The sequence below is a fragment of the Ambystoma mexicanum genome, chromosome 4p (assembly GCF_040938575.1).
Source record: "Ambystoma mexicanum isolate Mex_15411 chromosome 4p, UKY_AmexF1_1, whole genome shotgun sequence".
Taxonomy (NCBI): Eukaryota; Metazoa; Chordata; class Amphibia; order Caudata; family Ambystomatidae; genus Ambystoma; species Ambystoma mexicanum.
The window spans coordinates 1,106,425,195-1,106,438,490 of NC_090927.1; the positions used below are offsets into that span (position 1 = coordinate 1,106,425,195).

A 13,296-nucleotide genomic window follows, 5' to 3' on the forward strand; every position below is an offset into this window, starting at 1 on the left:
AGGCTAAAACATGCCGGGGGTTGCTTGTGTTTCTATGCAGGGGGGGCATGGCCTAACAGTCTGGCTCAGCTGCTCACACTGGTGGGAGGACCAAGACTGAGTTGTAAATGGCTGGTCCTTTGGATCAATGGAAATCACAGGTTCAAAATATAATACAAGCATAAATACATACATTAGCATCAGAGATTTTTCCTGAGCAATCCCAGTGGTTATGTGTATTTGAAAACTTGCCACCCGTCAACGCCCAGATTTATTTTGTCTCCCTAACTGAGAGAGGATTTGCCACATGGGTGGCTAGCAGGAACTTGGCCACCCATCCCTACTGTCTCATTTGGTGAAATGACACATACTTTTTTAAAAATATTGCTGGTATGTTTATTTAGCCTCAACCTACCATCTATCAAGTTGGAGGCCTATTCTAATCCGGAGTCCTGGCTTATATGAAAGTGCTGTAAGTAAGGCTTGGGTGCTCAAAGATATCAGGCCATATATAGTCCTCACTTTAGTTAAAAATGAGATTATGTATTCTATGTGTGTGTTTCTTTTTATAGAACTCGAGAGGAAGTTTGTGAGCGACATTCTATAATCATTTGGAAGTCGTTTGTTACCAAAATTTAAGATTTGGTGAAGTGTTGTGAAAGTTATCACCACTATTTAGAAGGTATGTAAACAAAGATATATACCGAACACCCCTTTTTTGGATCAGGGTGATGATGTCTGTAGTCTATTTAATAAGACACAAAACATCTATACAAATTTAGTAATATACGTTGTTTTTATTCCACAGGTGTCAATTTTTTAGCAAATTCCAGGGCTACAAGAAAGTGACAGGAAGGAAATACCATCACCGTTGAGATACAAACACATATCATTTTTACCCCTGATGAATGTCCCACATTAATATGTGCTCTTAGGATAGAAACTTGTACAAGTTGGGTTATTGAGAAAGCACTAATAATACCGATATAAAAAAGAAATTTCTTCAGTGTGGAGTTCCACACGGAGCTAATGTAAAAATTAGCTGAATTAACCCGATTTTTGGGATCGTCATGTGTGTTGTGAAGTTTAGTCTTTTTATATGTTTTATATCTTGTGTGTTGGATTATGAATTTTATGTAATATGATCATTTTAAGAGTGTTATAATCAAATAAAGACATGTTTTACGAAGTAAAGTAGGCAATACACGGATTTTTCGTGTAGGTGCAATTCCTGTGGATATATTGTGTGTGATGCTTTACACCTTCTTTTATATATACTACCAGTCTTATCCATGTGGTAAGGAGCGTGTTTTATGATCCATTAATGCATGGTTTTTGCCGTTTGAGAAGAATATGTTTATTTAGCAACAAAGAAAGGATAAACAGCAATGACATTAAAGGTTGACCAGTGCAATGCCGGTGGGTATGATTAATTCAAGATCTTGCATTCAACACTTTTTAGGTATTTCCTGTTTGCCTCTCTGAATGAGAGAGGGTATTCCCAGATGATGGTCCCTTGCTTGCTGTGCCTTAGGGATCAAGTGCCTTATGAAGCAAAGCACGTGTGTGGTTGCTTGTTCTCCTCTGCACAGGGTACATGGAAGACTAGCAACTCAGCTGGACAGCTCCGGATGGTGACAGGGACAATAGTAATTTGCATATTGTTGGCACTCTTCTATAATGGCCGAGGCCGGCTACAAATGATGATATGGTAAATTGTTCAGAGAAATACTAGTGGTTATGATTAACGTAAGACGGTCTACCCATCACTTTGACATGTGCTGGTAGTTCGGTGTGGACTACTCCCAGTGGTGGCAAGAACAAAACTGATTTGCATGTTACTGGTCTCCTTTTGTAATTTGCCAGAAGGCTAACAAATGATGACATGGAAGTGTGTTCAGTGCAATGGTATGGGAGTGGTAATGGTTCATTCGAAACTCTTGATCAGTCATTTTTGGGTTTTTACCATTCACAGAACGTTTTCCTATGGGATTGCGCCATTATAAAAAGCTTCTGTGAATCAGGCCTTAAATGTGTCAGGGAATGTGTTGTGCAATAATTGAAGAAAGCCAGGGTGTAAACGTTGAATGACAGGATTAGCATTAAGTCCAGGGATGTCATTTCACCTAAATTCCAGGGGTAGCGGAAGTGACATCACATGACCTTTGACCTCTGATGACATCACAGGAAGTGATGTAATTTGACCCCCCACCCCGAAGTGACATCGTGGAAAGCAAGGAACACAACGTTTCACCCCTTGACAAAACAGGAAGGGACAACACATATTGTTCCTAAGTACACTTCGGAAAATATGGTTGCAATATCACTATAATGTTATATACATTTCATACAAGAATGGATCACCATATGTATCGTTAATATCAGTGTGTATAGGACCATATTACTAAATTACTGTGAATGCAAGCAGACGTCCAAGGCCAAATGATAATATGTTATTATATAGCACTTTCACTTCAGTGCTTTATATAGATGAAATATACATACAATATCACCCAACCTGTGTTGGTACTCATTTATCGACCTCGGAAGGATTAAAGGCTGAGTTGAGGTGTTTAAGAACAGACGAAATCAGTGAATCACCACGTGAAGTGTGCCTGAAAATAAAACTTTATGAGTCTAGCAATTATTGGCTAGAATTCCAGAAAGACAAATGATGTGTTATTCCTATTTTTTCTTATTTAGCGTCACTGCTCATGATACACTTGTGGAACCCGTTTTTTTTTTTTTTTTTAAGGAGGCCTGATCAAGAAAGTCAGCCACTCCATAATTAAAGAGCGACATGACACTGACCACAGCCCAGGAGCTTGAATTTTTTGGGAAAAAAAATACTAAATACATTTAAAAAAGGTTATAAAAATCTTTTTTTTTCTAAGGGTAGCAAAGGAGTCCACAGGGGTAGCTAGGGAGACCTCGGGGGTCGCACTTGCGACCCTTGGTGACCCCCAAATGAAATGCATGATTAAGCCATAACCAAATCATATTTCTTTGTTTCATGAACAAAACGGAAATATCGTTTGGCTGCTAATCCCAGCAATTCCTGCGGCCGTGTAAAGTTTCTAGGATTCAATCTGCTGGAATGTGAACCCAATCACCAGCAGAATCAGTGTCAGCTCTGCAGCTGTGCAAGTACCATTTGAAATTCAATGATGAAACATTTTGATTCACTCCACGTCAAAATTGACCCTATACATGACTTCTGGTGAATTGTGCTAGCCAACTATGTGTCCAGTACTTGGAGAATCCAATTGTTAAACCTCTTAAAAGTTTGAGAGTCAAAGAGAGCTTGATTGAAACGTTAGACCAGCTTCTATTTTTTTATTTATTCATGCGCGTTTGTTCAGAGGACGGCTTTATTTTTAGAACCCCCCAAGCCCTTTCTTTCCTATCGTCATTGATTGCTTCATATCGACAAGCGCCTGGCGTAATGCACAGAAATGCACAGCTCAGGGAAATCCGCTCTATAAAACGAGACGAGTATTTGGAAGTCTAGAAGCCAAGGCAGCACTCGCTGTAATTAAAATCTGAGATGCTGAGGACTGTAAAACCTCTAGCAAACAAACACGTGTCTTGCCGATCTGTTTCAAGTGGCTTTACTGCCCGGCCCCCGCTTGTTTTTCTTGTATTTGCACACTTTAAAATGGCTCCCTTTTGTTGCATGCATTGTAGGATGTAAGGATCTTGCAGCAGCTGTGCATGCGCAGCAGCTAAAGAGGGTGGTCGGTTTCCCAAGAAGCCGCAGAAAAGTCAAACAGCTGAGCTCCCGGGCCGGACCTCCGTGGGAGCATCTGGTGAGCGCTGAGAGGCAGGCGCCGAAGCTTGTTGCCCTGCAGGTATAGGGACATGGCCTGGGGACAGGGCTCTAGTGAGCATTCAAAACACAGTCTCAAATGATCCAAATGCTGAGCTGGAGACCCACAGGGAGCTAGAGACCCAAACAACCGTGAGGTCTGCTGCAGGACAAAGGGGCAACTCCCGGCTAAGGGTCTCAGTGAAAGCATTGACATTGCGGAAGCGATTAGACAGACACTAAAACAGACCTTTTAGATAGTGGGTGAACGGTTATGCAGACCTGCGCTGATGCTAATTAAAAGACATTCACAATGGAAGGGACGTGGAGAAAGGTGAGGACGTGGGGTGTGAACTGAGTATCAGCTCAAGAAAGAAAAAGAAAGATAACCACCATTACAGCCATCAATCACCTACTTGGGAAACACCTTCTCCACTACATGGAGTAGAGTGAGCGAAAGGTTCAAGTCATGTGGAGTTAGTAGTGTTGAGTATCAACACAAGAAAGAAAAAGAGAGATAACCACCATTACAGCCATACTTGGGAAACACCTTCTCCACTACATGGAGTAGAGTGAGCGAAAGGTTCAAGTCATGTGGAGTTAGTAGTGTTGAGTATCAACACAAGAAAGAAAAAGAAAGATAACCACCATTACAGCCATCAATCACCTACTTGGGAAACACCTTCTCCACTACATGGAGTAGAGTGAGCGAAAGGTTCAAGTCATGTGGAGTTAGTAGTGTTGAGTATCAACACAAGAAAGAAAAAGAAAGATAACCACCATTACAGCCATCAATCACCTACTTGGGAAACACCTTCTCCACTACATGGAGTAGAGTGAGCGAAAGGTTCAAGTCATGTGGAGTTAGTAGTGTTGAGTATCAACACAAGAAAGAAAAAGAAAGATAACCACCATTACAGCCATCAATCGCATAGTTGGGAAACACCTACTCCACTACCTGGAGTTGAATGAGTGAAAGGTTCAAGTCATGTGGAGTTATTAGCGTTGAGTATGAACACAAGAAAGAAAGATAACCAACAGCACCGCCATCAATCACCTACTTGGGAAACACCTTCTCCACTACATGGAGTAGAGTGAGTGAAAGGTTCAAGTCATGTGGAGTTATTAGCGTTGAGTATCAACACAAGAAAGACAAAGAAAGATAACCAACAGCACCGCCATCAATCACCTAGTTGGGAAACACCTTCTCCACTACATGGAGTAGATTGAGCAAAAGGTTCAAGTCATGTGGAGTTATTGGATTGAGCATCAACACAAGAAAGAAAAAGAAAGATAACCACTGGCACAGCCATCAATCGCCTAGTTGGGAAACACCTTCTCCACTACATGGAGCAGAGTGAGGGAAAGGTTCAAGCCATGTGGAGTTATTGGCAGTCATCTGGTGTCCCTAGTGGGTCATGGGCCAAGTTCACACCTTCAAACCTTAGATTTGTCTCCGTCCTTTTATAGTGTGAGCCTGTTTCCTCTAAACCGCAGCAGGGGGCATTTAAATAAAGAGCAATAGTACATTTTTGGAGGATTTGAGTCACAGTAAAGTCCAAGGGTAAATATGTTTGGCTTTCAGTCTTTTTGTTTGTGGGGATCCCTTTTGCATTTTCTCCTTTATCCAGGACTTCGGGGAAGTCATTTCAAGGCATGGTGTTGACGCCACCTCTTTCAGTGTTTAAGGTGCGGTGGGGCCTTCTGGACTGTTGTTCAGCTCTTCTTCACTTCCTTCATTGCCTTCTTTCTGAAGCTCCTTGGGCTTTCGTTAAGTCTGGATATGATTCCATCCTAAGATACAATAAGCCAGAATCCTGCCCCATATAAGAAGAAGTGTTGCGAGGGGGGGCGGCATTTTTCTGTGGGCTCTTCACTAGTAAGGCCATTCTTATCCTTCCCATACTAGCGCCTCAGCACCAGGGCCATGATTTAGGTAGGCAGACGTGGATGTAACTGGGCCTTCAGAATGAACCATCCTTCCTGAGTGTTCATTTGCCATCTTTTATCTGGCCTTTGTTGTAGTTCTTCCATATACGCGTTCAAACAGGCTTTTCACATCCATAAGGGAATTTATTTTGTGTTGGATAATTGCCCTTTTATTTCAGTTTCAACTCCACCAGAATGGGTTTAGTCCAGTTTCAAACATGTCTTTCCAGCATTTCATAATCAACTCCTGGATAACTGTTGAGTTTATTTCTGTGTCCAGTTAATTGTGTTTTGTTATTTTCCTTATAAATTAATATTGTTACAAAGTATAATCAGTACAACTCTTGTTAATATGTACCTCAAGAAACGTGTCTTTTCCCACAACGTGTGCAACACACATGACTCATGTATGTGATTGGTTGCTAAGCCCCATCTCCCTCTCAACATGGCATGGGGGTTTAGCGGCAGACTATAAAATGACAATTCATCATACGCTAAAGTCACTGGTGATCAGTGACACGAATGCATCCAATACATGAGTTACCACCCCAACCTGCTCAGAATGTGGGCAGTGATACTGCATATTTTGGGTATGTGCGACAATCGGGTGGTGATTGCTATGTTCCATCAAAAGGAGAATTCTGTAATAGCAAGGGGAAAGCCTTAGCTGTTGAGGTGAATTACTTAAAAGAGAAAATATTCTTAGTGCCATCGTTGGTCAGTAAACAAATGTTAAAGCCTTTGTTACAACTAGTCACGTAATTCCCTATCGGAAGGACTATGACTTTGGATGTGGGATTATCCGAAATAAAGTTGGGCTAGACAACTTTAGAAATCAAATACCTTCAAAGTTCACCTTCAACATTTAACACACCCCACACTGAGCAAAAACACCAATACCTTTATTAAAGATAGCTACTATAACCCAAGCAAAGCCACATGAAATAATTGAACTTTTATTCAATTCTCTCCCATAGCGCCACCCGGGAACGGTAAGCCATTTTCTGAGGTTATGTTGGTTCCTCAAAATGGGAATTGGGTGAAAAATCACCTTTCACTCGAGCCACCCTAGAGTCAGCATTGGCCCGCATGATCCTGATAGAAGACCCAATTTAAATATGAGAATTTAAAAAACGTACTAAAAACTTAGTGCAACTTCTTCACGACTCAAAAGAGTGATACCTCCCTGCCTATCCCACCATGGTCTCCAAGCATTGGCCAACTGAAGATCACAAGACCAAATTTACTCCACAGTTAATGCTCCTTAAACCAGCAATCATAGTTCTATATGTCTTTACCTTGTCCGTGCATTGGTGTAAAAGCTTTGATTCTTTTTCATTTCTTTTCTTACAAAATGGGGCGAAGCGCCTGTACCCTCCTCCAGGTCTTTTCCTCAGCCCTTACCCTTTTCCACATCTGTTACTGCTTCCCTGAAAAAGGAGCAAAGCCGATGGAAAGGAACCCATGCTTTTACTCTGATGCAAAGACATACACAGGTCTGAAATCTTGTCACTGCTACCACTACTAGCAGCGAGACAACAGACCACGGAAGACCGTAGAAGACCAAGCGCCTGATTCACAAAATGTTTTGGAATGGCATTTTCCTATTGAAAAACACGTTGTGAATCAGGCACAATGATTTTTTTTTAATGTCAACATGTATTATAAAAAATGATGGCAGACTACTGGGCCAGATTTAAAAAAGCATTTTTCAATGGCAATATCCCTTTGAAAAACGCTTGTTAAATCAGGCCCTACAGTTTCCATAGCCCATTTACTATACTTATTGACATTTTGGAGGTAAAAGAATTTAAAGAAAATTCCACCCTCTGCGTGGGTGTGTCCTTCCTTCATTGCATAAGTTCAAGGCTCCCGAATCCCTGTGTGAAAGTGTTAAGAAAATTCACAAGTCCAACTTGGCTTGTGAGTGACCAAGAATATTCTGGTGGGATACAAATTATTCAGGGGCCATATTTTGGGAAATTCACCAAGACTTACAGTTAGCAACAGTAGGAGTGTATTGCTGAATAAAAATAAGATTTAGAGTGTTTTTTTTTAATCCCAAACAAAAACAAAATGAGTGGTATCCAGGGAAAAAATCTCACCCTGGAAAATGTCGCTAAGGGGCGATATTTACTCAAATTTGAACCCTGACTAAATTGAAACACCTTCCCCCGCTGTTCTAGGACCTAGAGTTTAGAATACATATTTGGGGAAGACATTTTAGGAGGCAGGAAAATAAAAACGCCTTCTTGGCAACATTTATCAGGCGAGATTTTCATATGAGTCGTGTAAAATAAGCTATGGTGGTACTTTGGTAAAACAGTACTCTATATGTTCATTATCCAATTTATGCACAATTATCAGAGCGAGAGTGTATGCATATAATGTTTGTTTACTCTAACAGACAAATCTCATGCGTCATCAACAAGAAAGATCTCATTACACATCTAACAGTGGCATTGGAAACATTGCAGCATGCACTACAACTACCAGACACCAAAGAGCATGCATGAAACGCTCTTAGTTACTGGCATTCAATTTGCAAAGGGATAACATCCTTACCTTTGCAGATTTTCTTAGCGTTGAGGTTCTCTTGGGGGTGCCCTGGAATGCGACACTGGAATCGATGCTGCCAGAATTCCTTGAACCAGGGGTTGCGGGTGTTGGTGTTGAGGTGTAGGCCCAGGAAATACTCATCAAAGGACAGGACCTCTTCAGACTGCAGCTTGATGGTGATGCCGCCATTGGCTTCTGCTTCGTAGCCTTCGATGACTTCGTCTCTGTCGGCCCAGCCATCGCTGAAAAACACGCAAGGGTGAGGGTCATTGTAGAGGATGATGAGCCCGGGACATGCGACTGCAATGCGGAGAGACTGTTTCTAGATCCACTTTGGTATTGTCTACAGAGTGATGGGTCTAGACTAAGCAAAACAACCCAATTTAAGTCAGCCTTTATATCTAGTAAGATTGCTCAGTGAGTTAAGCACTTGATTCAGGGTCGGATATGAAGGATGTAGATACGTGCCTGAACTCTGGTAGTGGAAGATGAGCCCTTTCATCATTCAGGGAGTGATACATTGAGTCCCTTAATCGGGCAATAATCACACCTGTTATCAAAGAACTTAGATTCCAGAGGAATGAGTTAATGCTATATATAAATATAATATTATGTAATAGGAACTCTTTTTTATTCTCTGACAATGCTTACTTTTATAAAAATGTGTGTGTAGTTGTCATGTGATCTGCTAATTAAGAACGGCTACCTGAAGATCTGATGCTTTTGTAATCACTAACATTATTATTGATAATCACACCAAAAACAATGGTTGTTACACTATTTTGAAGCATTCTCGTTTTTAAAATAAAATGTAGGAAACGGACCAAACTATTCACCCAACAGTATGAATTGATGAGAAAGAAGGCGAGTGGGGCATTAGAAGAGACGGGACACTGCGATTGATGAGGTGAGTTGAGATGGTCCTGCTGCGTGCGTTGGGGTTTGTTTGCGACGGTTTTTGACAATCATGCAATGACAGTGCAAACCCCTCGGCCACCCGTGGGAGTCTTATCTGGCTGCTCAGAATTCCAAGACATCTGGCATTAACCACTGATTGCGCCCAACAACCTGCTCATTGACCATCAGACTGTATATTACAATTTGCCTTGAAAATGGCCTAGGAGGGTTGAAACACGTGTTTGCTATAAGAATAAATGTAGGTTGCACCAACCCAACCAGACGTTGTTTCGTTATTAACAGAGAGATCCCGCTCTCAGATGAATCGTCAGCGTTCATGAATTGATGAGAACCTACCTGGGTGCGAACAGCGTGAAGTTTAAATTATCTACCGCAGAATGCATGTGCCATCCATGAACAGATCAACCCCCATGTCTCTGATACATGCATGCCATGATTGGAGCAGCAACCAGCCAGCTCGTCTATGGACAGGCATGGTCGTCCCTGTATTTGTATTGTATTGCATTGTATTGCAAGTGGTATTGTATAGCGGCCGTCTGCCACTCGTGGCGTCCCTGCTGAGCATGGCTCTGAGAGAAAAAGCAGGGGGAGCGTCATCAGTGGGAGAGGCAGATGCATAACTTGGAGTATTGATGGGTGAAGGTCAGATGGACCCGTTTCCTGGGTGCCAGTCTGCTTTCAATGGTTTTGGCAGAGAGACGTGGGAGTATTTGAACCATAGGGAGGAGCTCAAGTTCTGATAGGCTGCAGAGCTTCGGGTCCAGTTAGCTGATGATGTTGAAAAGTGTGATAGGGCTAAAGAGGAGAGCGTAGTCATGGTTCAGTTATTGTTAATATGCTAATATCTAGGCCGTCGCATCCGACTGTGGGGGTGTGGTGTAAGGAGGTAGGAGATCATAGAGGGGAGTTGTTATTCAGGTGATTGGGGGCGTTGGCCTCGCAAGGCAAAATGACACCCAAATCTGCACTCCCGGGACTGGCCTCTTGCAAATAGGCCCAATTTTTTCACTTGCTCGTATTTCTGCTTAAGTGCAATTGAGAACGAAACTGCTTTTGCACGTTGCGGATACTCTACAAATTGGGCTGATGTTCTTCCCTCACAACAAATGAGCTAACAAAACCAGTATCCCATCTTTTGTGTGTTTGCACCTTTTGTTCATTATTCATCTCTCACACAGCCAATGAGAATGCCCAGAATGAGGTCACCAGCAGCCAACATTGACTACCCTCCAAACATTCTGGGAGCTCCAAAACTGTTTTCAGCATCAATGAAGGATGAGTTTTACTTTTACATTCTCGTTCAACATTTTTGGAGGTAACGCAGCAGAGGCGTGGATGGAAAGATACTTTTTTGCCAAATAAAGGAATACAAGTAATGACTATTTTTAAATTCTAAACTATTTGGTAGTGAGACAGAATGCAATGCACTCCAAGTCAAATGTGTCAGAAATAGCAATTTTAATTACACATATTTAAAAGGTGTCTGCCAAGTGTGAATAAGCTATCATTTTCAAAGTGCTCATCTTGTTTAGAAAATAAATAACACTTACTCATTGTATTTTTTAATGTTCAACATGCAAATCGCCATAGAGAAATCCAAAGCGGTCCTTATTGCCTGGGATAATTTTCCTTCCGCATCCAATGGTTTTTCTTCCGGATGTAAGTTGGGGCAGGAAATTACTCTGCATAATGACCACCCAGGTGATGCATAGGGTTACATTAACTAGTTGCTGCCTTCTCATACGTCCTTGCAATAAAGGGGTTTAAAGGTGAGAAGGTAACTATTATTTCTTGGGTTGAAGGAGAGATTGGTACCCACCAGGCCATTGTTTATGTCAATGAGTACAGGAGGTCGCCTTCCTCTTTTTTCATGGTCTTCTCCAATGCACCCTCCACCCAAATAGAAGTACAGGGACAAATGTATTTCATGAATTTGATCACATGTTCCACCAAAATCTCTCATCCCACATTTCTGATGCTTCTCCAAAATATTCCCAGACGTGGAATCCTTTCTCACTGCACCATAGGGAAAATAGGCTGCACCTCACTGAGGAGGCCCAATAAGGCCGAAACATCTCTGGGCTTGCTTGCGTTTCCATTCAGAGGGGACCTGGCCTAACAGTTCAGGCTGGGCTGCTACCATTGGTGGCAGTACCTGACTGATTTGCATGTGGCTGGAAACCAATTGCAATGGCGCACACAGGCTAAATAATTGTGGTGTGGAAGGTTGCCCAGAGCAATGCCAGTGGTTCAGATTTATGAAAAACCTTGCACCATCACTGCTTTGGTTGTAGTTTGTCTTCCTATGTGAGAGAGGGTATAACCAGACGTGGGTCCCTTGCTCGCTGTGCTATAGGGAACCAAACAGCACCTCACTGAGGAGGCCAAACAAGGCCTAAACATGTCTGCGTGCCGAGGGGACCTGACCTAACAGTTCGGGCTGGGGTGCTACAATTGGTGGCATTACCTGACTGATTTGCATATGGCTGGACACCATGTGCAATGGCGCAGACGGGCTATAAATCAGTGCTGTGGAAGGTTGCCCAGAGCAATGCCAGTGGTTCAGATTTATTAAAAACCTTCCACTCATCACTTTTTTGGTTGTAGCTTCTCCAAAACATTGTCATGCTTCTCGTCCAAAGCCACTCCCTGAGCACTACTGTTGCTGCCACACTTTCTGCTTCCCAAGGAATCGGCCCGTGAGCCACTGTGTCTGAGTCTTCGTGTAGTAGGGAAAACACTATTGATGGGTCAGTTGTTTCAGGTGATAGAGTTTAGCCCCTGTCAAAGTCTCATGGGAGTTAATTGACGTGGTTGTAGAGTCTCTGACACATGGATGCCAAACACAAGGCTTCTTGGCCCGCAAGCATGCCAGGTGTTCTGGATAGTCTACTGCTATCGAAACATCATGCTTTTTGGGTTATTCCCACAATTTATTGGGTAAGGTTATGCGCATCATTTTCCTGCGCTAAAATGCTTTGCGAATCAGACCATCTTCCGATTGAAACATCAAGCTCTTGGGGTTATCCCCACAATCCATGAATTAAACGATTAGGCCTAAACAGCACATTGTGATCCTGCAAATGCTATATATAGTCTTCTTTTTAAAAAAATAACTTTTTGCATACGGATTAAAAATCTCTGCGTGAGCTATAATCGAATTGTGTAAAACAACTGTATTCATTGATCTTTTGATCTTCACTTTCCTGGAACAAATTGAAATCACACTCAGCAGTACTGTGAGACAATGCTTTTCCCCTGTGGACAAAAGGTTTATAGACTATGTAAAATGTGTCACCCATGTCTATACCTAACACTGGACTCCTAGACCACCAACTAGTAAAGCTGGGGTGGATTTTCATAATGACCTTCGAAATATACAAATAATTTCAATTGAAATCATTATCTGTGTATTTTTTTTCATACACATTCATTTTGCATATCCTGAACACCTGAGTAGCTGCTGTATTGGCAATTGCAGCAGTACATAATATTGACTATTTATTCTCCCCCTTCCCAGTAAACAATGAGCAGAGTGGCCAGAACACAGCTCTCATCTAGACCTACGTGCGGTGGGTGCAGCCCCTCCAGTCCCGTTTTTATCCTTTTCATACTGGTGGTTCTGTTTTTGTTCCTTATACATGAAGGAATGGTTGGCCAACACCCAAGTGACATGGTCCTTGTTGAAGGCTCTGAAAGGGCATTATTCCATGACTAACTATTACCACATTTGATAGCAGTTTGCTTAGGACTTCAAGGAACCAAATGTCCATTGGAGTTGCATGATGTTGCAATGGACGCTCTCTGCTCGCAATACTTATTTTTCCATTGGTGGAGACCCTACATTGCTCTCCTGCTACGCGGGCAATAAACCCCTCCTTATAGCCCCTCCTTCTTCTTTTGTAGAGTCAAAGCCCACCCTCTATCACAGTAATCAGCATCAAGTCCGAACACATTTGACAATGGTGCACACTTTTCTCTGGCATGTCCCAGATAAAGCTCAATACCCTACACTAATGAAAAGAAAACGGTAGGAGTTTGGATTTTAAGATACAGTTGAAAAACTAGGGCCTGATTCATGGAATTTTTAGCACGGGGCAAAG

At 42.1% G+C, this 13,296-nt stretch overlaps 1 protein-coding gene across 3 annotated transcripts in view; it reads right to left on the bottom strand.

Moving 5' to 3' along the window:
• Positions 1-13,296, bottom strand: part of GRM1 (glutamate metabotropic receptor 1) — a 2,116,184-nt gene that overhangs the window by 699,514 nt on the left and 1,403,374 nt on the right. For all 3 annotated transcript variants that reach the window (XM_069606696.1, XM_069606695.1, XM_069606697.1), the window contains exon 4: positions 8,282-8,517. In XM_069606696.1, the coding sequence (XP_069462797.1) occupies positions 8,282-8,517 (236 nt within the window). The remainder of the gene's footprint in view (positions 1-8,281; positions 8,518-13,296) is intronic.